The sequence below is a fragment of the Tilletiopsis washingtonensis genome, assembly GCF_003144115.1.
Source record: "Tilletiopsis washingtonensis strain MCA 4186 unplaced genomic scaffold FA09scaffold_5, whole genome shotgun sequence".
Classification (NCBI taxonomy): domain Eukaryota; kingdom Fungi; phylum Basidiomycota; class Exobasidiomycetes; order Entylomatales; genus Tilletiopsis; species Tilletiopsis washingtonensis.
The window spans coordinates 66,369-88,561 of NW_020312002.1; the positions used below are offsets into that span (position 1 = coordinate 66,369).

The window sequence follows — 22,193 nt, forward strand, 5'->3', positions numbered from 1 at the left end:
CATTCCCGCAGCACAGCACCGGAGCGCGGTGCAAGCGCATGCAGGGCGATGTGCGGCCCTGCGCTTAGCTGCATGCTGGCATCACCGCAGCGAGAAGGGAGACGTTCATTGCAGGACGGAGGCGCATGTTGTACAGGAGGACGGCTGGGCTCTGAGTGTGAGAAGGCGGAAAGGCAGTAGAGCTAAGAGAGTGTGGTGTGGTGAGAGGTGAGGCTCGTCGCGCCTCGGTGAGCGCATTGGCGTGGGGCTCAAGGGATGCGTCGCCTTGCTCTCAGGTGCCAGCAGACGCCATGTCGACGTGAATCAGCACGACGGGCCTTGAGGCGCCCAGCGACGACACATGCGAGTCCTCGCCGCCGGCCGCCTACGCCCAGCCCGGAGGCAGCGAGTCCAACAGCGCGAGCCCAGCGGCGACCGAGGTAGCCTCCGCCCAAGAGCGCTCGGGCGGCGGCGGCGAGTCAGAGTTGCGATCGACACGTACCCAGGCCCACTTGGCTGCGGAGAGCTCGGGCGGCGGCGAGATGGGTCTGGCGTATGCGCCGGCGACCGTGTCAGACATCCAGGCGGGCAGCTCCGGCGGCGGCGAGTCCGACATCGCATGGGCTGCACACTTGTCACGCTTCTCGCCGAGAGCGAGCTTCAGGAAGAGCGCAGCGAATGCGTCGTCGAGAGCCGCGATGACACCCGAGCGGCCGTGGTTGTACGGCTCCAGCGAGCCTCCGTCGAGAATGCAGGCGCCTGCGTCGCGGTCCGACTGCTCGCTCGACTTGGCGAGCAGCGCGCACATGTCGGCGCGGAGATCTCCACTGCCTACGTCTGTGCGTGCATCAATCATGGGTGCACGAGTGAAGAGACACATGAGCGTGCGTCCTGATGCGTCTGTCAGGTGCGTCGGTCGCGTGGAGGAGCCAGAGGGCACTCACCGTTCAGGCAGGAGTGACTGTCTGCCGCCTTTACGAAGTCGGGCGCATCGAAGCTGGTGTTCTCCAAGAGCAGGTATTGTACCGTGAGATCCTGTACGGCGGTCCACGGCTCGTCGACCAGGAGGCTGTCCGGACGGCGCTGAGAGTAAGCCAGATAGTCGGCGGCGTGCATGCGCGACGGATAGACGTCGCCGACCGCCGTGCTGCAGTTCTTGACGGCCCAGTTGCGGAGCAGCTCGCGTCCGAAGAGCGTGTCGCGGAAGCCATAGAGATTCGCGATGTAACGCTGAATGCACACCTCGAGCGTCATGTCCGGCTCGTAGCCTCTCACGGACGGCGCTGCGGGCAGTGAGCTGCTCGCGGCCGGCGCGGCCGAGCTGCACAAGGCCGCCGCAGTGGTAGTCGCGATGCGCGCCGCTGCTGCTGCCATGGTCTGCTCGAAGCTCTGGCGCAGATGGACCTGGCGCTGCTACAGACTCAATCAAAATCAGTCAAGGACCAGGCACACGGGAGCTGTGCTGTACGCACCTCGCAGGATGCGGCGTCGCGGCGTGCATAGAAGCCCACGGGCGCTTCGTCCGAGGAGGATGAGTGCGCACTCATGGCGCAGGTGCGAGGTGAAAGGAGTATGAAGTAAGGCCTTGGCGATGCAGTGCTAGGTGCGCTTGGGCGCAGTCGATGATCTGGCGGGAAGGCAAGCTGCTCGTGGCACGCGGCGGCGCCTGACGCCCTGCGCGCGGCACGTGTATGCGCCGCACCGGCCGGCCCGCTGCAGCTGCCCCGACAGCCGCACCCGAGGCAGAGGTCGAGCAGCGGGATCTGAGTACTCGCTTACTCCAGCTGTGATGAAGCCTGCGTCAGCAGCACAGCAGCCGTGAGGCACTTGCACGGTGCCGGTGCAAGCGCATGCTGAGACGGCGGTGTGCGCCGCGTGCGGCTGCTGTCGCCGCAAAGTGACACGCTTTCGAGGCTCTTCTGCGCCGCCAGGCGCTCTCACTGAAGACTCAGGCGCTCTTCTGTGGCCTAAGAGGCGCAGAGGGCGCATTCTCACCTTTCTAGCTCTAAAGCAGCGTCTGTTCCGCCGCCACGAGGGGTCCAGGCAAGGTCTGCATGCGCTGGGGACGGCGGCCGAGGGACGCGCACGCTGCGCCGCGCCGAGCCTGCTGAAGGCGCAGCGCTCGGCACGCCGCCTTCTGTCTCTCACCACCACACCCCAGCAAGGCCGTTCATCCATCAAGTCCGCAGCCCTTCAAGCCCACTCGCCTTCTCCACCTCGCTCAGCTTCCTCCACCTCGCTGAGAAGCCGCCAGCGGCAATGGACGCCGCAGTCGCTGCCGCGAAGCTCCACATGTCTCTGCTGCGCGGCGCCGTGCAGCAGGAAGCGCCGTACCTGCAGCAGCAACAGCTGCTCCATCGCACGGCAGCAGACTTCATCGAGCGCCTGCAGGCGCGCATCGACGCACACCCGGGCGCCGAGTGGGCCGCACTGGCGCACACCAAGATGGCCGCGCTGCGCAACGTCCACGCACAGTGCGCCACGATGCTGCAGGCGATGGCACTGCTGGACAAGCAGCAGCTGCTGTGCATCGACAACGCCGAAGGCGAGATTCAGGCGGCGCAGCTCAAGACTGAGGCGCTCATGCGCAAGAACGAGACGCTGGAGCGCGAGATCGAGGCGGCAGCGCGCGAGCGGCGACTTCACCCGCAGACGGCGGACGGCGAGCAGTCGGAGGAGCCCGGCGCTCTCCACGCCACGGTCGACGAGCACGATGAAGATTGCGAGAGTTGCGGCCAGGAAGGTGGCGAGATGGGAGGAGACGCTGCAGATCTTCCTGCTTCCACGGCTGTGTCTGGCGAGCCGACGGCCAGCAACTTCTCTCACGGTGACACCAGCACGCAAGCCGCCCACAACGACCGAGAGCACCGCGACGCCATCTCGCAGCGCGCGAGCACGCTCGACGAGCGCGGCAGCGCGGATGAGCAAAGCCCCATCGACGCTGTGCTGCGCGTCAAAGCAGAGTTTCAGCGTTTCAGCACGAGCGTTGAGCACTTCAACGCGACGAATCAGCTCTTCGGCGTGGCCAAGCAGCAGTTCGCGGCGTTGATGACCGAGATCCATGCGATTGTGCCTCAGCGTGCATCGGCAGCGGAAGCAGCCTCTACCTGATCGGCCGTCCCGGTCGCACACGAATCGGCCTCAGCGGCACGAGGCAGTCCTCGCCCGGCCGTCACGCCGCACCTTTCTCTCTCGGCTCGTCGATGAGTCGTCTCGCACTTCTCAGGAGCCTGCATGGCCGCTTCACCCTCGCCGGCCTGCCGTCACCTTCGTCATCGCGCTTGCCGCCGTCGTTCTTGCCTCTCCACTTTCTTCGCCACTGCCGCTCTCTTCGTCACCGTCACCACAGCTGCCCAGTTCGTGCGCCACTCAAGCCTGCGGCATTCCGTCACACCTTCCTTTCCCCCCTCTTCCGCTCCACCTGGTCTGTGAAGCGCGCGCGCCTCTACCTCCAAGTAGCTTGGCTCTCCGCAAGCTCAGCGCCCCGATGCTTCTGCCATGGCCCTAGCCCTCGCTCGTCGCTGCCGAGGCTTCGATCGCTTCACGTTACCCCACCCAGCCACCTGTCCGCTCTCCTGACAATGAACCTCTGACGTGCCACCATCACTGCTGCTCCGGTGTGCCCGCGTCGAGCTGTCTGAGGCACGAGAGGAGAGCTGGGTCTATGTGGCTCTCATTGACTGTGCACCGGCGCCCTACATCGTCTTGACCTCCGAGTCGGGCTCAATGTACTCGCTGCGATGGAGAGCGGTCAGCCAAGGCAGCGACGAGACGAGACGGAGCCCAAGCTACGCTATCCGAGGCGCGACGCACACATCGCTCGCCAGGCGATCGCCGTGCCGCACGAGCCAGCGACGATGCTGCCGCAGCCGGCGCCGAACGACGCTTGCTCTTCCGACGCCGGCGCGAAGTGCGGCCGACACGCAGCGAGCAGCGTCACAGGTGGCCACTGCACATGGTGACTCCGACTGCCCGCTTCTTCCATGCACGCTGCATCCACCACCCACCCGCTTCACGCTCTACACCTCCCTCTGCTCTGCGCACTCACATGTGCTCGTGCTGGCCGTTGACGCTCTTGGCCTCGAGGCCCTTGGCGTACGTCTCGGGCACGGCGGCGGCAAAGCCGCGCATGATGTCGCTGTCGAAGCGCTGCTTGAGGGTGCCGCCGGCCTCCTCGATGGCCTTGATCTCCTGCTCGATGGCCGACTTGGGCGCGCTGTTCTTGAAGATGCTGCGGGTGTGAAGGGTGAGCGCATGTGGAGGTGATAAGCGCGGCACGGCTCACACCATGTACGGCTTGCTGGCGGACGGCATGCTGGCGGCGAGGGTGCGGCGGAGGGTGGCGAGTATGGTGTGCTGTGCGGGTGGGTGGTGGTGGTGGGACGCTGAGCTGCCAGCGCAGCAAACGAGGCGGCAATGCACCCTGGCCAGCAGCGCAGGCCCGAAGTGCTGAGCTCAGTGCGGGGCCCGTGGGAACAGCGCGCGCTGGCGGCCTGAGAGCCGCTCGCGGCCCCCGGATGCATGCCGCCGCACGTCATCCGCGCGCCCGACGCTGCTCCACCGCTCATCCGCCGCAGGCATTTGGCCTTCGGCTGGGCCAGAGGAGACCGGCATTGCGGTATGCGGCATTCGATTGCCTTGATGCTTCGAGCTGATGCGTGTGGAGCGCATATTGGCCAGCCCGGCGGCAAGAAGCCGAAGGCGGCTGCGCGTCTCGTGCGGGAGCGTGCGGCGGCGGCGGCGGCGGCGGCGGCGGCGGCGAAGGCGGAAGCGCGAAAGGCTCGCATCCGCGGCGCGCGGTGCGGCTCCGCTTCTTCCTGCCACGACTCCACCTCGCATACACGCAGCATGGCCGAACCACAGACGCCGGCACCGGCACTGGTGCACCTCGCCGACCTCACCGGTGAGCAGCCGTGTCGCCGCCCGCTCTGCCGCATCGCCTGACACTCCTCAGGCCACACGGACCGCGCCTGGTCGCTGGCGTGGAACCCGCGCCTGCCGCTGCTCGCGTCGTGCTCGAGCGACAAGGACGTGCACCTGCACAGCTTCGCTCTGCCCGACGGCGACAGCGCCGCCAGCGGCTCGGCTGCATCGTCACGCCCACGCTTCTCGCTGCGCGAGACGGTGCCGACGGGCCACACGCGCACCGTGCGCTCCGTCGCCTGGGCGCCGTCGGGCCGCACGCTCGCCACCGCGTCGTTTGACTCGACTGTCGGCATCTGGGAGCGCGTGGCGGATGTGAATGCAGCGACGGCGCGGCAGGCGCGCAACGAGGGGCGCGAGCTCGATGCGCTGCGCCTCGAGCTCGGGCCGTATCCGGAGGAGGGCCCCGAGTGGGACTGCATCGGCACGCTCGAGGGCCACGAGAGCGAGTGCAAGGACGTCAAGTTCAGCCGCAACGGCGACACGCTCGCCAGCTGCAGCCGGGACAAGAGCGTCTGGGTCTGGGAGGGTGAGTCGCGTGGAGGTGCAGGTGCGGCGATGGGTGTGCTCGGCGACGGCGGCGGCGGCAGCGATGGCGGCGCACGGTGCTACATCGCGAGGGTGCCGGCAGAGGTCAGGCTCTTGGGTCCGGCGAATGCTACTGCTTGACGGAAGGCATCTACGGGTCTTGGCCTACCGATGCATTCTATCCGTGCAGAGCGGTGCACACGCTCTGTGCTCCGCAATGCTGACTCTGCCCTGTAGTGCAGCCGGACGCCGAGTTCGAGTGCCTTTCGGTGCTCATGGAGCACACGCAAGACGTCAAGTGCGTCGCATGGCACCCGCGCGACGAGCTGCTCGCCTCTGCATCCTACGACGACAACATCAAGCTGTACCTCGACGACCCGTCCGACGACTGGTACTGCTTCAGCACGCTGTCGGGCCACACGTCGACAATCTGGTCGATTGCCTTCTCGCCTTGCGGCACCTATCTGGCCAGCGCATCAGCCGACTGCACCGTGCGCCTGTGGCGGCGGCTGAGCGCAGACGAGGCAGAGGCGCGCGGCCTGAAGGTCGAGGGCCGCATGCCTGGGCGGCCAGGCGAGAAGTGGGTGTGCGTTGAGGTGCTCAAGGGCTGGCACGAGCGCTGTATCTACAGCGTCTCGTGGGGCCACGGCGAGGGCATTGGGCGGCTGGCGAGCGCCGGCGGCGACGGGCGGATCTGCGTCTTTAGCGTGGTGAGTGGCAGGCGTGTCCAGCGGGGCAGGTCAATAGTGGCGCTGTGCTGACGCTTTGTCTCCAGCTGCCATCAGAGAGCGCCGACAGTCTCACGCCGCGGACGACGCTCATCGCGCAAACGGACCGCGCACACGGCGACTCGGACGTCAACTGCGTGGCATTCGCGCCGGCGACGCTGGCCAGCGCCAACGCCGACATCTCGTCCGACGCGCCGGGGCGCTTCGAGGAGCTCGATGCCGAGGGCGTGCGGCTCGGCGAGCGCGGCATGGCCGACATGCTCGCGAGCGCCGGCGACGACGGCGAGGTGCGCGTCTGGGCCGTGCCGGGCGGCGTGTGGAAGTAGCGCAATAGAGCATCAACAGGCATGGCGGAAAAGTGGTGACGTGGATTGGTGAGGTGACGCGGCTCTCTACATGGTCATCGGGGCGCAGCTACTGGGGCCTGCGGCTCGCTCTACTCGAAGCTCTCGTCCATCTCCTCTGCGTCCTCCTGCTGCGCCGTCTCCTGGCTCTGGTCGCGGCGCACAGGCACCAGCTCGCCGCCGTCCGTCACGCGCAGCTTGCGCACCGCCGGCAGGCCCGGGCTCGTCGCGCCGAGCGGCGGCGGGTCGAGGCGCATGGGCGACGTGATCGTGCGGCCGCGCGCTCGCGTCGAGCTGGTCGATGCGACAGAGTCCGTGCGGGTGCGGGTCGTTGTGCGCGGGTGCGGCACCGGCAGCGGCGCGATGCTCGTCGGCAGTCCGAGCTGCAGAGGCAAGGAAAGCGTCAACGGTGTCGCCTCTGCCGGGCATGCTTTCACTCACCAGGCCACGCAGGCGGATGCATTCGTCGCGCATCGCGTCGGCGTACTCCCACACCTGCGTGAAGCTCTTCGACGTGTTGACGAGCTCCTCGACCTGCGCCGCAAGGCTGTCTGCATTCTCGGCGATCTGGCGCGCCTGGTCGCCGACAGCGCGCGGAAAGGCAGGCGTCGGGTACGGCACGCTGGGAAAGTAGGGCGACGACGGCGAGTGCACGTACGAGGGCCCAAACGTCGAGCTGCGCTGCATGTGCAACATCGACTCGGGCGTGCGCGGCGTGCGCGGCCCGCTGATGCTCGTCGTGCCCTCGAGCAGCGGCGGCAGCGCGGCGCTGCCGTGCGTCTGCAGGGCCTGCAGCGAGGTGTGCTGCAGCGCATTGCCGAGCTCAGCGGCCGACGGCGCCTCGCTCGACTGCGCAATGTTGAGGTGCGACGCCGAGCGCGGCGAGCGCAGCATGCGTGCGGCGATGCCATCATGCGGCGTGGCCGACTGCAGGGCGGCCTGGATGGAGGCGCGCTCGGTGTTGAGCTGGCCGATGAGGCGTCAGATCGGGCTCGATAAGCGTGAGCTGCGCCCGCGTCGGGCCAACGCGCCGCTGCGCCTCGCAGCGTTCTCTCACGACGCGCACTCCACTCACCGCCTCGAGGCGCCGGATGAGGCCCAGCGTCGCCGCCTCCTGCTCCTCCTCCTGCAGGCGCAGCACGCGCTCTGCCTCGTGCTTGTCCATGCCCAACGCTGCGCCATCCAGGTCGAGGTCGCCGCCGTCGCCGCGGGCGCTGCCGTCGAGGCTGCGCGCGCCAAACGACGAGCCGCTGCGCGCCGACCGCAGCGAGCGCGAGGCGGAGCGCAGCGGCGAGGCGGGTGCGTCGAAGTGCGGGATGCCTGTGGCAGACCGATGAGCGCAGCACTCTCCAGTCATCATCCACACGCACCATCGGCGTCGAAGCTCATGCTCAGGCGGCCCGTGCTGTTGTGCGAGTTGCTGCGCGAGTGCGCATCGAGGGCCGGGCGCACGGCGCTGTGCTGCGAGTTGGAGCGCGACGACGTCGGCGTGTGCGGCTGCGGCGGCGGCGCGGCGCCGGGGATGGCGCGCGGCGACGACATGGCGGACGGAGATGGTGGTGGCAGTCAGGGCGCAGGGTGCGGCGGCACGTGTGGAGCAGCAGTCTCCTCGACTCAGGGCGCCGGCCGCCACTCGGGTGCCTGGGCGATTCATGCCGCGAGATCATGCCGCGGCCACATCTCGTGCGCTGCTGCACCCGCGGCCGCTGCATCACAGCTGCTGCTGCACATCCCCGAGGCTAAGCCATGAAGCGTTGCGTGCCGGGATGCGGCACCCGGCCGGCCGCAGCCGCGGGGGATAGAGGGAAGGGGGCGTCATGCGCGAGGGGCCCGAGCGCGCCGCCGCGCGGCCGAGGCACCGAGAGGGCTTTCCCGCTCGCTGCCCGCATCTTTCCCTGGCAGCTCGAGCACCAAGCCCTGACTCACGCTGCTCACTAGATCCTGGGTAGCCGGGAAATGCACTGCGTCGGCTGCACCAGATACCGACTCGTCAGCCAGCACTCGCAAAATGACGGCGGCGGCGGCGCAGCGGAAACGCAGCGCGCGCGAGAGGCGTGGGACAAAGGGGACGCGCCCGTGGCACCTCGAATCGGCAGCGCACCCGCCCCTGTGCCTGCTACTGGCGCCCGGGCCGCCGCAGAATGGCTGCGTGCGCCGGCTCACTGGCTCGGAGCATCGCTGAGGCCCCACACCTTGTCCTCGCACCACATCCATTCTGCCGCCATGTCGTCCCAGTCGATTGCGTCCGAGGCGAGCGACACGGAGCCTGCCAACGGCTTTGCCCTCGCGTTCGGGGCAGTCGCGCAGCGGTCGCCGCTGCTGCAGTCCATGGCAGCCATGATGCGTCAGGCCGATTGGCCCGCGCCCGATGTCTGCTTTGTTCCGCTCCTCGCCCCTGCCGGAAGTCCAGGCGTCCTGGTCCACAGCACTGTGCTGGCCGACAAATTTGAACACTTTCAATCTTCGACCCGCTCCGGCTTCGCGGAGAGCCAGGTCAAAGACGGCCTCAAGGCGAGTCTTGAGCCCTGAGCGCCCGCAGCCAGGTCCTGACCGCTGTTGGTCTCACACTGCGCAGATCCGGGCTCCGTGTGGCTTGAAGGCGCTAACTGCGCTTGGCCGGTACTTCGTAAGCCGCGAACTGAGATGAGGCGTCGCCACCGCTAACCAAACCCGACTGCCAGTACGACCTTGACCAGGAGCGACTCATGCGCGCCCTCATACCCGCACCTGAAAGCTACCTCGAGCTGTTCGCTGCGGCTGACATGGTACGCTTGACCGATTGCGCGAGCTTGAGGAGGTGCTCTGACGGTTGATGGCACATCCTCTCTCAGTTCGAACTGGACAGCGTCAAGAAGAGAACGATCGAAGCAATCCGCCAGCGCTTGGAAGCCGATGACGGCTTTCTCCTCCGCCATATCCTTTCAGAGCAAGTGTGCCTGTACGATGACATCTTCAAGTTGTTCCACGCGTGTCTGGTCTCTGTGAGCTCACCCAAAGAGGAGATGCAGTCTGTGCGTCTTCTGACGGATCTGATGGGACAGCGTCTTCATCGAATCAAAGAGCACGAGCTATACGCCAAGTTCCAGGCTCAGATGCTGCAGAGCGCTGAGTCTGTGGTCGCGCGACGCAAAGAACGTGTCTTCGAGGTGCTCTTCAATGGCGCGGCCAGTCTTTCGCAGCAACTCTCCAACCCTCTCGCTGACCGGGTGGCGTACGAGCCGTGCTGTTCAAACAAGTGCAGCCAGGCCTACGTCCAGTCTCAACTTTCTCATTTCCGGTGCCCGTCTACTGGGAAGCAGAGCAAGTGTTTGTCGGCTATAGCAGTGAATACTGCTCTCTGCAAAGAGGCGCCTCCCTCCTGGAACATGTGAGGGTCGCCGAGGTGGTGCGCACGCATGCCTCAACGTCGGACAACCACGCTCGCGGTGTCCTCGTCAAGGTGCTCCGCAAATGACATGACGTGCAATGCGCAGATCTGCTCTGCGTGTTGGCGCCTGCTGATGACTGATGTGCCCATGTGAGCCGAGCAGGGCTAAACGGGCGGCACGCGTGCAGGATGCGAGGCGTGGGATAGAAAGGACGCGTCGGCGTCGCCTCGGAACAGCACCCGCTCGGAGCTCTCAGCACCTCTCGTGCCATCGCTCTTGTGTCCCCCTCTTCTTGCGGCCGGGAAAGTGGACTCGGACTACTGTAGACCCATCCAGCCCTGAACATGTCAGCGACGAGCACTGACCGTGCGCGGCCTCGCGCGCACAGTCCTGTGCGTCTGTCCTCGCAGCGGGTCCTCTCCTCCGGCGCTTAGACGCGAGCTGCACATGCGGCAGTGGAGTGAAGAAGTCTTTCACGGCGGAGCGCAACCTCATCAAGCGCATCGCAGCTATGCAGAGAGGGGATTGGCTCGATCGATCTCTGCGCTAGCTCGCGCGACAGCCCCTGTCCTGCTTCGGGTGAGGCCGCCGCCGCTGATGAGGCTCCGTGCACGTCCACAGCGCGCTGTACGTATATACCGCTCCTGCTCCTGGGCTGAGCGCTGGCTTGATCAAGGGCGACGACCGATCTACCCCTTGATGAGCTGGCGGAGAGGCTACAGTAGGCTAGAGAAGAGATGCTGACGAGACGTATGCCTCGCCACGGCGCGCGAGTCTCCGTGCTTTCCGGCTCATAAGAGCGGTGATGCCCCGTCGACAGCTTCTCCTTCACCACCACACCATGCTGCCCACACAAGCATCCAGCGCTCACAAGCGTGTGCGCACCCTGAGCCCTCGGCCGGGCTCGGAGGTGCAGGAGAGCGAGCCTGACGGCGCCGGCACGACCTCTGCCGACTTTGATCCTCTCAAAGCTGCTCTCGCTTCGCCGGAGACCGCTTCGGCTGTGACGCTGCTCGAGACTGTCAAGACGCTCAACGACGCTGGTTGGCCGGCAGCGGACGTCTGCCTCCTGCCTCTCCTCCACTCGAGCTGCCAGGTCCCTTTCAAGCCCATTCTGGTCCACCGTCACGTCCTTATGAGCTTTGAGCATTTCCGACGGACGTTTTCATCTGGGTTCGCCGAGGGCTTGCCGCGTGACGCTGGCGTCCAGGGCAACGCTCTTCAGAAAGTGAGCTCTCGAAGGGCTATCGTTTTCGCTCCACGCCCACTGACCCCGCCCTTAGCTGCCAGAGATCACCGTGCCCTGCGAGCCAGTGGCTCTCCAGTCGTTGGCGCAATACGTCGTGAGACAGCAAGGGCATGCTTGCGGGGCCAGAAGCTGACAGTGGGCTATGCTAGTACGACAAAAACGTGCTGCGTTTCGGCAAGAGTCTGGACTTGTCGCCTCACTGCTATCTGCAGCTGTTTGCCGTAGCTGACATGGTAGGAGTTGCAGCCTTCACGCTCGCCGCATCCCATGCTCATACCATCTGTACGCTGGTTATCAGTTTGAGCTCGACGCTCTCAAGGCGCGGCTGCTCGTTACGCTCAGAACGCTAGCCAGCCGAGACGAGTCATTTGTCCTAAAGCACATCCTGACGAGTGCGGTCTACCTCCACGTCGATGTTGAAGAAATCTTCTATGGCTCGTTGCTCGATGTGCGTCGACGGCAAACGTGCCACGAAAAAGCTCTGTATCCGCCAGTGCTCACTTCAGCCCCCGCAGCGCCTGCACGTCTTCAAGGCTCACAGCGAGTTTTCCGCCTTCTGGGAAGAGCTGCTGCTGCTCGACGCCGCAACTGGCGCAAACCTCAAGCACCGGCTTCTCCATGGTCTCTGCGATGGAGCTGCCGCCCTGTCGCGTCAGCTCAAGGCAACTCATGAGCAAGCAGTGGGCTACAAGAAGTGTTGCCTGTACAATTGCGTCGCAAGCAGACAACTTCCTGGTAACTGCAGACAGGGCCGAGGCTCGCTTGAATCATTCAAGCTTCAGCAAGAAGCGCTCTGTATGCAAGCGCCTGCCTCTTGGCAGCACTCGCGACCGGCTGTGTGAAGCCGTGATCGGCCTGAAGCAATGCATGCCACGATGATTCTTCCTTCTTAGAGTGTCCTCCTCCTCTGGCGTGACGACCTCAGTCGAGTCGGCTTCGCCTCATCTTGCCCGCTTGTGGCGCGGCTCTTGCGACGACGAGAATTGAGGTGCACTGCGTTCTCCCTGCGCGTCTGACCGCAGGTAGGCTTAGACGTCCGGCATGACCCGCCTGTCAAGGGTCGCCACAGCCTTCTTTGAGCCACAGTCAGAAGTCTGGACAGCCGATCCTCGACTCCGCAACCCCTTTCCCGATCACCCTCTCTGGCCGGTCTGCCACGTCCAAGCACATCGACAGCTTTGAGCCCGTCGATGAAGCGAACGTGCATGTGTGCTGCAGAACAGCCTGGCGTCGCCGCGCGAGAGCTCCTGGAGGGGTCCCTCAACTCGCTCGCCGGTACACCTGTCCGCCTCACTAGCCTGAATACAGGCAAACTGGCTTCGGTTGCTCTCGGAAGCAAGCAGGGGCACTCCCGTGCTTGAAGGGAGGCAGACGGCCACACCAATCGGCGCTAAGGATGAAGCGGTGAGCGGGGCTGTCTGCGCATCCGGCAGCTCCACTCGTCCCACCGAGCCCATCCGCCATAAAGAGCGATGACCTCGGTGGCACCATCATCTCTTCCGTCACCCCATCCGTGTCATGACGAACAAAAAACGAAGAGCCCAAGCCGAGCAGACGTCACGCAGTTCTCAACTCCTCCTGTGCCAGGAGCATCCGGGCATGAACGCGTCCGAGGATCTGGAGGAGTATGACGCCCTGGGCGCCGCTCTGGAGTCAGCAAGCAGCGTCTCATCTTTGCACCTGATCGGGTCCATCAAGCTCCTCCGTCGAGCACAGTGGCCAGCACCCGATGTCCGCCTCCTTCCACTCCTCGGCAAGGGCGACAAGCGTCGCGAGACTGTCCTAGTGCATAGTGCAGTGCTCAAAGCGTTCGAGCACTTCAGGGTCTCGATGTCGTCGGGCTTCCTCGAGACCGTGACGACGCAGGGCGCCAGCGACGCTCAGTCGGCCGAAGCTGCTTCGAAGGTGAGTAAGAGTACTTGCTGAGCCACGAGCATCGACCCTGGCTTGCTCACAAGAGTTCCGCAGCTCGTCGAGGTCACAATTGAGTGCGAGCCGGTAGCCCTGCGGGCGCTGGCTCGCTTCTTCGTGAGCGCCAGCGCAGGCGAAGCGCTGCTACTTCTGGCTTACCTTTGCCGCTTGCAGTACGATCGGGACGTGGAACAATTCAGCGGCACTGATGACACTATGCCGTCTCACTGCTTGCTGCAGCTCTATGCGGTCACAGACATGGTGAAGCACTGTGTGGTCGCTCGCTTTCTGTCCCGTCGACGTAGCTCACGCCCTCTGGTTGGCTCAGCTCGAGCTGGCTGATCTCAAGACGAAGATCGTACAAGTGTTGAAAGAGCGCGTTGCCGTCGATGATGATTTTGTGCTGCGGAATGTCCTGACGAGCGATGTCTGGCTCTATCAGGACCTGGTTCCTTTATTTCACAACGCTCTGTTCTCGGTGAGTCGGCTGTAGTGCTTTGGTGACTCTCAGCTCAGATGCCCTTGTCAAGCGACTGCACCTGTTGCAAGCACATGCGTCCTTCACGGACTTTCAGAAATCTCTGCTGGCCTGCGATGATGCGTCGGCGGCGAGCATGAAGCAACGCCTGCTGCAGGCGCTCTGCGACGGGGCGTGTGCACTCTCTCGTCAGCTCAAAAGCAAACACGTCAAGGTGCCACGCATTTCCTCGTGCTGCGGATATCAAGTGCCGACCGCAGCAACACTTTGTTATTCTTGTCGCAAGCCCCTGAACCTGGACGCGATTGAGACCAAGACGCTCTGCCTAGCCGCACCTCCGTCTTGGGCGTGAGGCGCAGACGCGAGGCGCTGCTACTTGTTGCGACGAATGCTATGCTGTGAAGGTATGCTTTGGCTGTGTGCCGGAGGATTCTGCTGGGGAGGTGCGCGCGGCATGCAGGCGGCGAGCGCCGCAGCCAAGCTAAGACCCCAGTCGACACGCCGATCGGCAGCGAAGGAGCAAGCGGATGCTCTGACCAGCTGCTGCAGCGTATTTCCGGGATTCTGATGCGCAAAGGGAGGGCCAGAGGCGCACTCGACTCGCGCGTGCAGCTGGAGGAGCGAGGTGCTCAGGGGCGCGGATGGACGCGTGTGAGGTGTGCGCGCGGCTCCGGCCTCTAAGTCTGCGCCGGACCCCGCGAGGCGCCGATCTGCGCCCTGCATGCGCAGAGACGGGTCCAGCGCCAAGGGCGTCATCGCGCGTGGCGGCGGGCGGAGACCAACAGCTGCAGGCGCAGGCGCGCGCACGCTGCATGCCCCGGCCGCAGCGGACGATCGTTCGGCGAGAGGTGACTTCTGCGGCTGCTGCGGCAGACGAACGATGGCGCTGGCGGCTGTCGCCGTCTGCTGCCGCTGGACGCAGCGCGGCGGCAGCAGCAGCGGGCGAGGTCGAGGCCGGGCGGGCGAAACGGGTGCTGCGAGATGGCCTGACGGGCGCGCCACGATGCGCGGCGGCCCCTTGTGCAGCCAGCCAGCCAGCCCAGGCCGCAGGGGCGCGCGGCGGCGCAGCACAGCCGCCGTCTGGCGTGTGTCAAGCTCCTGGCGCGCCCTCGGCGAGCTCTATGGCGCCCGCCGCGACACCGGCTGGCCCCTGCCTTCCACTCCACACCCTCCCGACATCCGCACCGCTCCGCGCCTCCGCTGCTGCATCCATCGCACCGCCGCACCTGGCCGCAGCAGCAGCAGCAGTCGTCGCCGCCGCTCGCAGCACCGCCCTGCAGCGCAGGCGCGTGGTGCTCCGGCTCTCGGGCCTCTCGCAGCTTCCACTGCGCCGCCAGCACCTCGCATCTCCTCGCGAGCGGCGCGGCCACCTCTCGCTGCGCGCGGACACCGATCTACACCACCCGCTGTGCGGGCCCATATCCTCTCACACGCCGCCGCCCCACCGCCTCGCCCAGCATGGCGGACCAGTTCAGCCGCAAGACGAACACGTCCTTCTCGGGCCTCGTCACGACGCTCGCCATCTTTGCCGCCGTCGGCTCCATCTGCCTCGTCGGCTTCGAGACGATGCGCCAGCTGCGGCGCCTGCCGCGCACGCGCTTCGTGCACTTCTGGAAGGCCGGGCGCCGCGAGCGCGAGGGCGGCGGCGGCGTCGACGAGCATGGGATAGGCGCGAGGGATAAAATGGGGCCAGAGGACTGGGAGATGGGCCATCTGTATCTGGCCCGCATGTTCCACGCAACGTGAGTGCCGTGCGAGGAGTGGCTCTCTACCATCTTAGCGCTCTAGTGGGCTGCAGGGCGCATACGTCCCGCTCGGTCGGTCGCAGGCGCCGCTCTGGCCTGCTCTGGCTCTAGTCTGGACCGCGCTGACCCTCTCGCAGCACGCCGTCGCCGCCGATGGCGCGTCTCCCGCTCTCCTGGCCCCTGCAGGCCCTCAAATTCACCGACTGGTTCTACGCCAAGCACACGGGCATGGACACCGTCGTCTACGTGCGCTTCCTGCGCGCCCTCGGTGAGTCCGGCCGCGATGCCACACATCTCTCTTCGCTCACGCCACGCAGTCTGGTGGACCTTCCTACAGACGTGCACGACGGCGCCGATCCTGCTTGCCATCCACTTCAAGTATTCGCAGGGCGTGCAGATCACCGACATGTCGCGCGCCTCGCTCTCCTGGCTCGTCACATCGCCCGTCGACCAGGCCGCGTGCGACCTCGATCCAATCACCTGCGAGCGCAAGCCCAACGTGCAGGGCCGCAGCCTGCTCTGGATCCACCTGTGCCTCATCTGGTGGATCTCCTTTACCTGGTTCTACGCGCTCTGGTGGCTCGGCCGCGGGAGCCTGACAATCCGCAGCCGGCTCGTCGACGACATCCGCAAGAAGCGCGCCGAGACGCTCGAGGCGAAGGCCGCGGCAGCGCCGACGTCTGCCGAGCAGCGCAAGTACAAGCTCAGCGACGAGCAGCACGAGAGCGAGCATGCGCCGTACAGCGCGACGTCGCAGGGCTTCCCGGCGTCGATGAGCGAGGCGCAGGGCCTGGGCGACCAGGCTGATGACAGCGAGGGCTGGCGGCAGCGCACGCTCATGGTGATGAACCTGCCGGCGACGATGCGCGACGAGGCGTCGATCCGCCGCTACTTTGAGGAGTTCCTGCGGCCCGACGACGACCTCAGCGTGATCAGCGCCGAGGACGTGGCCGAGCGCAACGCGCAGAGCACCGCAGTGGACCGCCTGCGTGCGTCCGAGAGCCGCAAGGCGGACTTGTCGGCTGTGGACTCTGCCACAGACGGCGGCGACCAGTCCGGCCACGACCGCGTGCGCACGCACCGGGGCCCGGGCCCCGACCCGCATCCGTACCGCCACCAGCGCTCGCCCGTCCAGACCGTCGTGCTTGTGCGCAAGATGAACGAGCTCTCGAGCATGCTCTCGCGCCGCCAGGAGGTGCTCTCGCAGCTCGAGGCGGCGCATGTCAAGCTGGCCAAGAACGCGATGCAGGCCGTCGGCAAGACGACGCAGCGCATGCGCAAGAGCACGGGCGCGTCCAAGCACGGCGGCGGCAGGCTCGCCAACTTCCAGGCCTGGCTGCGCCGCGAGGAGAAGGACCCGCAGGTGGCCGAGCGCGAGGGATCGCCCGGCGGCATCATCGCCGACGTGGAGAAGCACGCCGCCTCGGGCGCGCACGGCGACAGCGAGCGCGCCAAGGAGCTCGCGCAGCGCCTGGCACGCTTCTCGCCCACGAACAGGGGACAGCACGGCCGCGAGCGTGAGGAGCGCGCCGACTCGCTCGACAATGCCTCGCGCAAGAACAAGAACGTCATGCACGAGACGGTCTGGGAGGCGCTCGCCGAGGTGCCGCGCGAGCTGCTCGACCAGTATCAGCCCGTGACGCGTCTCAGCGCGCTCTTCCGCGGCCAGACGGTGCCGACGATCGACTACCTCCTCACCAAGCTGAATCTCCTCACCGCGCTCGTGACGGAGATGCGCTGCAAGCCGCCGAGCAGCTACGAGGCGACGTCGACGGCCTTTGTCACCTTCCGCGACCCGCGCCAGGCGCGCATGGTCTGGCGCGAGCTCAAGACGCAGATCGTCGTCAAGGTGCGCATGGCGCCCGAGGTCAAGGATCTCGACTGGGAGCGCCTCATGCGCACCAGCTTCACGGGCGACCTCGTGCGCGGCGTCGGTGTCAACGCCTTCTTCTGGGGCTTCACGATCTTCTGGGTGATCCCGATCAACATTCTCACCACGGGTCTCTTCAGCGTGCAGAACCTGGAGAAGGTCTTTGCGCCGCTGCGCGCCTTCTTCGAGCGCAACCCCAACGTGCAGGGCTTCGTGTCGGTCACGCTGCCGACGCTGCTCGTGTCGCTCATCACCATGGCCGTGCCGGAGCTCATCTTCCAGATCAGCAAGCGCGCGCAGGGCTTCGTCACATTCAGCACGCTCTACGACCAGTGCCTGTGCCGCTACTGGAAGTTTGTCGTGAGTGCCAGCCATGCCAGCGCCACAGCAGCGCACGCTCATGTCTTTTGCAGATCTGCAACGTCGTCATCTTCTTCTGCATTGGCGTGACGGCCGTCACGACAATCCTGCAGCAGGTCGGCGCGTCGGGCCGCGTGCTCGACAACATCGCATTCAGCTTCCCGACGGCGGCGCCGTTCTACGTGTCGTACCTGATGCTCGGCATGGCGCTGCACACGGGCTTCGAGCTGCTCGGCTTCATGGTGCCGCTCATCCAGCACCTCGGCGCGCGCAAGGCGGCGACGCCGCGCTCGCGCGCCCTCAAGACGCTGCCGCGCAACTTCAACCGCTACTACTGGCTGCCGTTCCACCTGCTCATCCTCACCATCGTCTTCATCTTCAGCCTGCTCAACCCGCTCGTCATCCCCTTTGCGCTCATCTACCTCTTCGTCGCGATGATCGTCTTCAAGAAGAACTTTGCGTACACATACTTCCGGCGCTTCAACGAGATGGAGGGCGCCGTGTACTTCGTGCGCCTGCTGCGCTTCTCGCTCGACGGCCTCGTCACTGCGCAGGTCGTCATCACGATCTTCTTCAGCGTTACGAATCAGCGCGCCGTGTACATCGGCCTCACGGCCGTGCTCATCCCGATCACCGTCGCCATCAAGCTGCTCGGCACGCGCCTGTGGAAGTCGCAGTGCCGCGCCATCGAGGACGACGAGGCCAACGCGCTCTGCGGCATCGGCACCAACACGCCGCTCACCAAGAGCGCGCAGCGCGACTGGGGCATCGAGCATGCCGAGGCCGGCCGCTTCGACACGGCCGACTCGCGCAGCCCGCTCGATGCGCGCGCCAGCGGCCGCTACCCGCCCGTCGCGCCACCGACGCCGCAGGGCTCCACCATGTTCCGCGTCTGGCACCGCATCCACGACTCGTTCAACGCCAACGGCCACGACAACCCGAGCTACATTGCCGGCGCCGAGGCGCGGGGCCACACGTCGGGCGCCAAGATGCTGACGAGTGCGCCCATGTCGGCGCTGCGCAACGCCGCACAGGCGGCCAAGAACCGCAGTGCCTCGGCCAAGGCGCAGATCGAGTTTGCGCGGCACTCGAACCACGCCGACCCATCGCAGGATCATCTGCCGGACATCCAGGCGCAGGCGTACGACGCTGTGCGCAGCCGCGGCGGCCGTTCGAACGCGATCAAGCGGCGCAACGGCGTCGTGCGGAGCGGCACGCTGAAGCGCGGCATGAGCATGAAGAGCTCGCGCAGCGATGAGGCACCCTTCCTGTCGGGCTTCGACGCCGTGGCGTTCCACGCGCCGGTGCCGGATGACGAGAACAACGTCGGTGACGAGTCCTTTGCCGACGGAGAGCAGCAGCTCGTCGAGCACGAGCACAGCACGCCGCGCCACCACCGAGGCCGCAGCCAGCGGCACCGCGAGCGGCAGGCGTCGTACAGCACCACCATCGTGCGCGGCTCGCCGGCGGCGTACGCCGCAGGCGGACAGTCGGATGTCTTTGGCGAGGTCGACGAGTTCGGCGCGATGCAGTGCAAGAACGGTGACTCGTCTGTGGCTGCGCACGACGCGCCTGCTGCACGCGGGCGATTCGACACGCTGCTGCACCCGGGCCACGCCGCTGTGCCGTCCAAGGAGTCCGCCACGTCCTCGGCCGGCAACACGAGCGAGGACGAGGAGGACTACTCGGACATGGAGCAGGGCCCGCTCGTGCGTCCGCACGCCAAGCTGCGCTGGGACGACACGCCGAACAACCAGGCGCGGTACAACAACCCGTTCTACTCGCGCGAGCTCGACCCGTTCCTGTGGCTGCCGCGCAACCCGCTCGCGCCGCTCGATCTCATGGACACGGTCGAGTGGCACGGCTGCGCGCTCGTCAGCTCGCAGGGCGGCGCCGGCCACGTCGGCGACTGGAGCGAGGACGAGGATGAGGAGGAGGACGATATCAAGGACGCCGACGGCAATGCGATCACCGACATGCGCAGCCAGACCGGGCGCGGTCTCGACGTGGCCGACCTGCAGGGCGACGAGGAGATCTTCATCACGGGCCCGCTCGCGCAGCGCCTGCAGGAGGCCGAGGACGCCGAGGAGGTCATCGACCCTGCGGCGAGCCTGCCGCGCAACGTCATGGACGACTACAAGCGGGCCATCCGCCGCGACGAGATCTCCGACATCGGCCGAGGCGACAGCGTGGGCGAGTCGCCGCTCATCAAGCGCAGCAACAGCGCCGTCAGCGGCATGAGCCTGCCGCTGCGCTCGCCGTCGCTCCGCGCTCGCCAGATGCAGGCCTTCCACGCCGACGAGGAGGGCCGCCAGAGCATCACGCAGCAGCGCCAGATGACGCACTCGAACACCATCACGAGCCTCGAGCTCGGCGCGGGCATGTCCGAGTCGCCGCTGCCGGCGCCGGGCAGCACCGGCGGCGAGCTGCAGGCGCAGCAGGAGCAAAGCGTCAGCGCGCTGCTTGCCACGCCCACGCCGGGCGTCAAGTTCGGCGCCGATCCCTCGACGGGCCGCACGCGGCCGGTCGCTGGCGGCGGCTCGCAGCACCTCACGCGTGCCAACATGCGCAGCGGCGGCGCCGAGAGCGTCGCCAGCGGGCACACGGGCGTCAGCCGCACGGTCACGATGCGGCAGGCGCTGCAGGCCGAGGTGCTCGAGGAGGAGCGCCGGCGGACAGTGCGCGAGCGGCTCGTCGCCGTCAAGAAGGCCGCGTCCGTCAACAAGAAGAAGAACAAGGCCAACGACGAGGAGGCCATCGAGGAGCTCGCCGGCCGGACGCTGGGTCGCTCAGAGTGAGTAGCGCTCGGCTGCTGAGTGTGTGACATTTGCTGATCTCCTGTCCAGCACCATCATGGCGCGCCACGAGCGAGCCCTGGCCCGGCGACAGGCTGGCTTCAGCGACGGCGGTAGCGTCTCGGGCACCGTCATTGCGCCGTCGGAGCGCCGCACCTTCTCGCAGTCGCAGGACGAGCGCAGCGAGGGCGGCCGCTTCGGGCTCCGCGACTTCTCCTTTGCGCGCAGCCCGCCACGTGCCGGTGCCGCCACGCGCCGGCCGTCGACGGGCAACACCGCTGCAACGCGGCACCTGCGTCCGGCCAGCCAGGGCGGCGACATGCAGATGCAGGAGATGGCTGCGCAGGGCACGCCAGTCCGCTCTGCGTCCACCTCGGTCCGCGCCCCAGAGCCGCAGCCCGGCAACCGGCGCGAGCTGCCGCCAATCAACACGATGACGACGTCGCCCGAGCAGCAGACGAGCGCCGCGACGTCGGCCAACGTCGCCGGCATCTCGCCGATCTCCCCCAACGTCCGCCGAGGGCCATGAGCTGCGGTCCGCGCATGCCTGCCGAAACGCACACCTAACTTATCACCGACTCTTCACGTTCTCGTCATCACGACTGCCCGCACGACTCCGCGTTAATGCTACATTGTCTGCCATTACGATCAAGCATCGGGCGTGAACAGGGTCGCCGCGCCGCCGTTGGGGCCGCGGTTGCCGCCCTCGACGTGTGCAGCATCCGGCTCTGCCTCATCGGCCTTGTCGTGCTTGGCATCCTTGTGCTCCTTCTCGGCCTTTGCGTCGGCCTTGTGGGCCTTCTCATCGGCCTTGGCATCGGCCTTGTGAGCATTCTCGTCGGCCTTCTGCGTGGCCACCTTGAGCTGCTCCTTCGCCGCCTGCTTCAGCTTCTTCTCCAGCTGCTCCTTCTCCTCCTTGGTCTTGGCAACAGGCTTCGGCGCCGGCTCCTCGGGCTTGGGCGGCGGCGAGGGCGTGGCGGAGGCGACTGGCAGGATGGACATGGTCGGCGGCGACGGCGGCTTCTGGTGGTCCTCGGGAGCTGGAGGAGAGTCAGCGACGATGCCCTGCAGGCGTGAAGCGCTGGTACTCACCCTCAACACGGTCGGGGCCGTCGACTTGCGTGATGGAGCCGGGGGTCACCTTGCCATCGGCTGCAGGGTGGTCAGCTCGGAAATCGACTGCAGGCTGCGATATGGCTTACCATCAATCGTAGGGCCCTTGACGAGCGTGCCGCGCTCAAAGAGCACGTCGGCAGCCGGGCCGGCCGGCAGCGGGGCAGCCATGGCGGCGCTGGCGAGCGCCACGGCGAGCACGGCGCAGGAGAAGGAGAACTTCATGGTGGAAGGGTGAGGAATGAGAGTGAGAGAGAGAGTAGAATGGACGCGCCAGGCGTTGAGAGAAGAGAGGCAAGCTGAGAAGGGGTGACTGGATCGCAGATCTGTGGAGAGGGATGGGTGAGCTGAAGAGAGCGCTGCTTATATACCTTGCGAGCTGGTCCAGCATGCCGCTACACGAGTGTCATGGCGCTGTGCAGCTGACGGCAGCGCCTCAGCTTGTGAGGCGTGAGCCGTCGCCACGAGACGTGCGAGGCGGCGCACCGCATGGCGGCCTGACGGCGGCGGTCTGGCGGTGTGGCGGGGCGCAGCGCACGAGGCGAGTTGGCGCAGCGTTCCCGCGCTAGCATCGGGCAAACAAGACGCCGTGCCCCGCGTGCTGCGCCGACGCCGCGTGCGCTGCTCCACCCGGCTCCGCCCTGCAGCAGCGGCACCGAGCTCTCAGACAGCTCCTCGCCGTGACAAGCTTTGCGCTCAAGAAGACAGTCCGGCTTGCGGCACATGGTGCGTTTGGCCGCGGCGCAGCGACCCTACGCCATGGCGCTGCGCCAGCGTCGAGCCTGCGCTGGCCGGCACGTGG

At 66.5% G+C, this 22,193-nt stretch overlaps 8 protein-coding genes across 8 annotated transcripts; 4 read left to right on the forward strand and 4 right to left on the reverse strand.

The window, feature by feature from the left end:
* Positions 1 to 364: 364 nt before the first annotated feature.
* FA09DRAFT_337111 (hypothetical protein) lies at positions 365 to 1,526 on the reverse strand (the record flags this gene model as incomplete). Its single annotated transcript, XM_025743968.1, has 3 exons — positions 365 to 870; positions 924 to 1,392; positions 1,452 to 1,526. 3 exons carry the CDS (start codon positions 1,524 to 1,526, stop codon positions 365 to 367), a joined length of 1,050 nt encoding a protein of 349 aa, XP_025599874.1.
* Positions 1,527 to 3,326: 1,800 nt separating this feature from the next.
* Positions 3,327 to 4,326, reverse strand: FA09DRAFT_328398 (hypothetical protein). Its single transcript, XM_025741757.1, has 3 exons — positions 4,265 to 4,326; positions 4,028 to 4,210; positions 3,327 to 3,714 (listed from the first exon to the last, which is right to left on the reverse strand). Exons 1-3 carry the CDS (start codon positions 4,291 to 4,293, stop codon positions 3,675 to 3,677), a joined length of 252 nt encoding a protein of 83 aa, XP_025599875.1. The 5' UTR covers positions 4,294 to 4,326; the 3' UTR covers positions 3,327 to 3,674.
* A 472-nt stretch (positions 4,327 to 4,798) lies between these two features.
* Positions 4,799 to 6,711, forward strand: FA09DRAFT_328399 (putative cytosolic iron-sulfur protein assembly protein 1). Its single transcript, XM_025741758.1, has 4 exons — positions 4,799 to 4,882; positions 4,934 to 5,431; positions 5,668 to 6,140; positions 6,206 to 6,711. The coding sequence occupies exons 1-4, from the start codon at positions 4,828 to 4,830 to the stop codon at positions 6,482 to 6,484; spliced, it is 1,305 nt and encodes a 434-aa protein (XP_025599876.1). The 5' UTR covers positions 4,799 to 4,827; the 3' UTR covers positions 6,485 to 6,711.
* On the reverse strand, positions 6,369 to 7,626 carry FA09DRAFT_328400 (hypothetical protein). Its single transcript, XM_025741759.1, has 2 exons — positions 6,944 to 7,626; positions 6,369 to 6,885 (listed from the first exon to the last, which is right to left on the reverse strand). The coding sequence occupies exons 1-2, from the start codon at positions 7,394 to 7,396 to the stop codon at positions 6,595 to 6,597; spliced, it is 744 nt and encodes a 247-aa protein (XP_025599877.1). The 5' UTR covers positions 7,397 to 7,626; the 3' UTR covers positions 6,369 to 6,594.
* Positions 7,627 to 9,124: 1,498 nt separating this feature from the next.
* On the forward strand, positions 9,125 to 9,962 carry FA09DRAFT_212534 (hypothetical protein). The gene is made up of 2 exons (XM_025739497.1): positions 9,125 to 9,267; positions 9,334 to 9,962. The coding sequence occupies exons 1-2, from the start codon at positions 9,208 to 9,210 to the stop codon at positions 9,871 to 9,873; spliced, it is 600 nt and encodes a 199-aa protein (XP_025599878.1). The 5' UTR covers positions 9,125 to 9,207; the 3' UTR covers positions 9,874 to 9,962.
* Positions 9,963 to 10,711: 749 nt separating this feature from the next.
* On the forward strand, positions 10,712 to 13,523 carry FA09DRAFT_337117 (hypothetical protein; the record flags this gene model as incomplete). The annotated part of the gene is made up of 9 exons (XM_025743969.1): positions 10,712 to 10,913; positions 11,161 to 11,213; positions 11,269 to 11,352; positions 11,418 to 11,567; positions 11,635 to 11,799; positions 12,707 to 13,024; positions 13,088 to 13,147; positions 13,205 to 13,291; positions 13,359 to 13,523. 9 exons carry the CDS (start codon positions 10,712 to 10,714, stop codon positions 13,521 to 13,523), a joined length of 1,284 nt encoding a protein of 427 aa, XP_025599879.1.
* A 1,133-nt stretch (positions 13,524 to 14,656) lies between these two features.
* Positions 14,657 to 21,217, forward strand: FA09DRAFT_359032 (hypothetical protein). Its single transcript, XM_025745044.1, has 5 exons — positions 14,657 to 15,250; positions 15,391 to 15,521; positions 15,571 to 17,483; positions 17,537 to 20,277; positions 20,330 to 21,217. The coding sequence occupies exons 1-5, from the start codon at positions 14,967 to 14,969 to the stop codon at positions 20,805 to 20,807; spliced, it is 5,547 nt and encodes a 1,848-aa protein (XP_025599880.1). The 5' UTR covers positions 14,657 to 14,966; the 3' UTR covers positions 20,808 to 21,217.
* On the reverse strand, positions 20,927 to 21,616 carry FA09DRAFT_337119 (hypothetical protein; the record flags this gene model as incomplete). The annotated part of the gene is made up of 3 exons (XM_025743970.1): positions 20,927 to 21,318; positions 21,371 to 21,430; positions 21,481 to 21,616. 3 exons carry the CDS (start codon positions 21,614 to 21,616, stop codon positions 20,927 to 20,929), a joined length of 588 nt encoding a protein of 195 aa, XP_025599881.1.
* Positions 21,617 to 22,193: the final 577 nt, after the last annotated feature.

Excerpts from the sequence above, each read along its gene's own strand:
- FA09DRAFT_212534 (XM_025739497.1), top strand. The coding sequence starts at position 9,208 with ATGCGCGCCCTCATACCCGCACCTGAAAGCTACCTCGAGCTGTTCGCT. Across the intron at positions 9,268-9,333 it reads TGTTCGCTGCGGCTGACATG|TTCGAACTGGACAGCGTCAA; the intron begins GTACGCTTGACC and ends ATCCTCTCTCAG.
- FA09DRAFT_328398 (XM_025741757.1), bottom strand. The coding sequence starts at position 4,293 with ATGCCGTCCGCCAGCAAGCCGTACATGGT. Across the intron at positions 4,211-4,264 it reads GCCAGCAAGCCGTACATGGT|CATCTTCAAGAACAGCGCGC; the intron begins GTGAGCCGTGCC and ends TCACACCCGCAG. Across the intron at positions 3,715-4,027 it reads AACGGCCAGCACGAGCACAT|CGAGTACATTGAGCCCGACT; the intron begins GTGAGTGCGCAG and ends TCTCCATCGCAG.
- FA09DRAFT_328399 (XM_025741758.1), top strand. The coding sequence starts at position 4,828 with ATGGCCGAACCACAGACGCCGGCACCGGCACTGGTGCACCTCGCCGAC. Across the intron at positions 4,883-4,933 it reads GCACCTCGCCGACCTCACCG|GCCACACGGACCGCGCCTGG; the intron begins GTGAGCAGCCGT and ends GACACTCCTCAG. Across the intron at positions 6,141-6,205 it reads GGATCTGCGTCTTTAGCGTG|CTGCCATCAGAGAGCGCCGA; the intron begins GTGAGTGGCAGG and ends CTTTGTCTCCAG.
- FA09DRAFT_359032 (XM_025745044.1), top strand. The coding sequence starts at position 14,967 with ATGGCGGACCAGTTCAGCCGCAAGACGAACACGTCCTTCTCGGGCCTC. Across the intron at positions 15,251-15,390 it reads GCCCGCATGTTCCACGCAAC|CACGCCGTCGCCGCCGATGG; the intron begins GTGAGTGCCGTG and ends ACCCTCTCGCAG. Across the intron at positions 20,278-20,329 it reads CGGACGCTGGGTCGCTCAGA|CACCATCATGGCGCGCCACG; the intron begins GTGAGTAGCGCT and ends TCTCCTGTCCAG.
- FA09DRAFT_328400 (XM_025741759.1), bottom strand. The coding sequence starts at position 7,396 with ATGCTGCGCTCGCCGCGCTCGGCGTCGCACCTCAACATTGCGCAGTCG. Across the intron at positions 6,886-6,943 it reads GCATCCGCCTGCGTGGCCTG|CTCGGACTGCCGACGAGCAT; the intron begins GTGAGTGAAAGC and ends TTGCCTCTGCAG.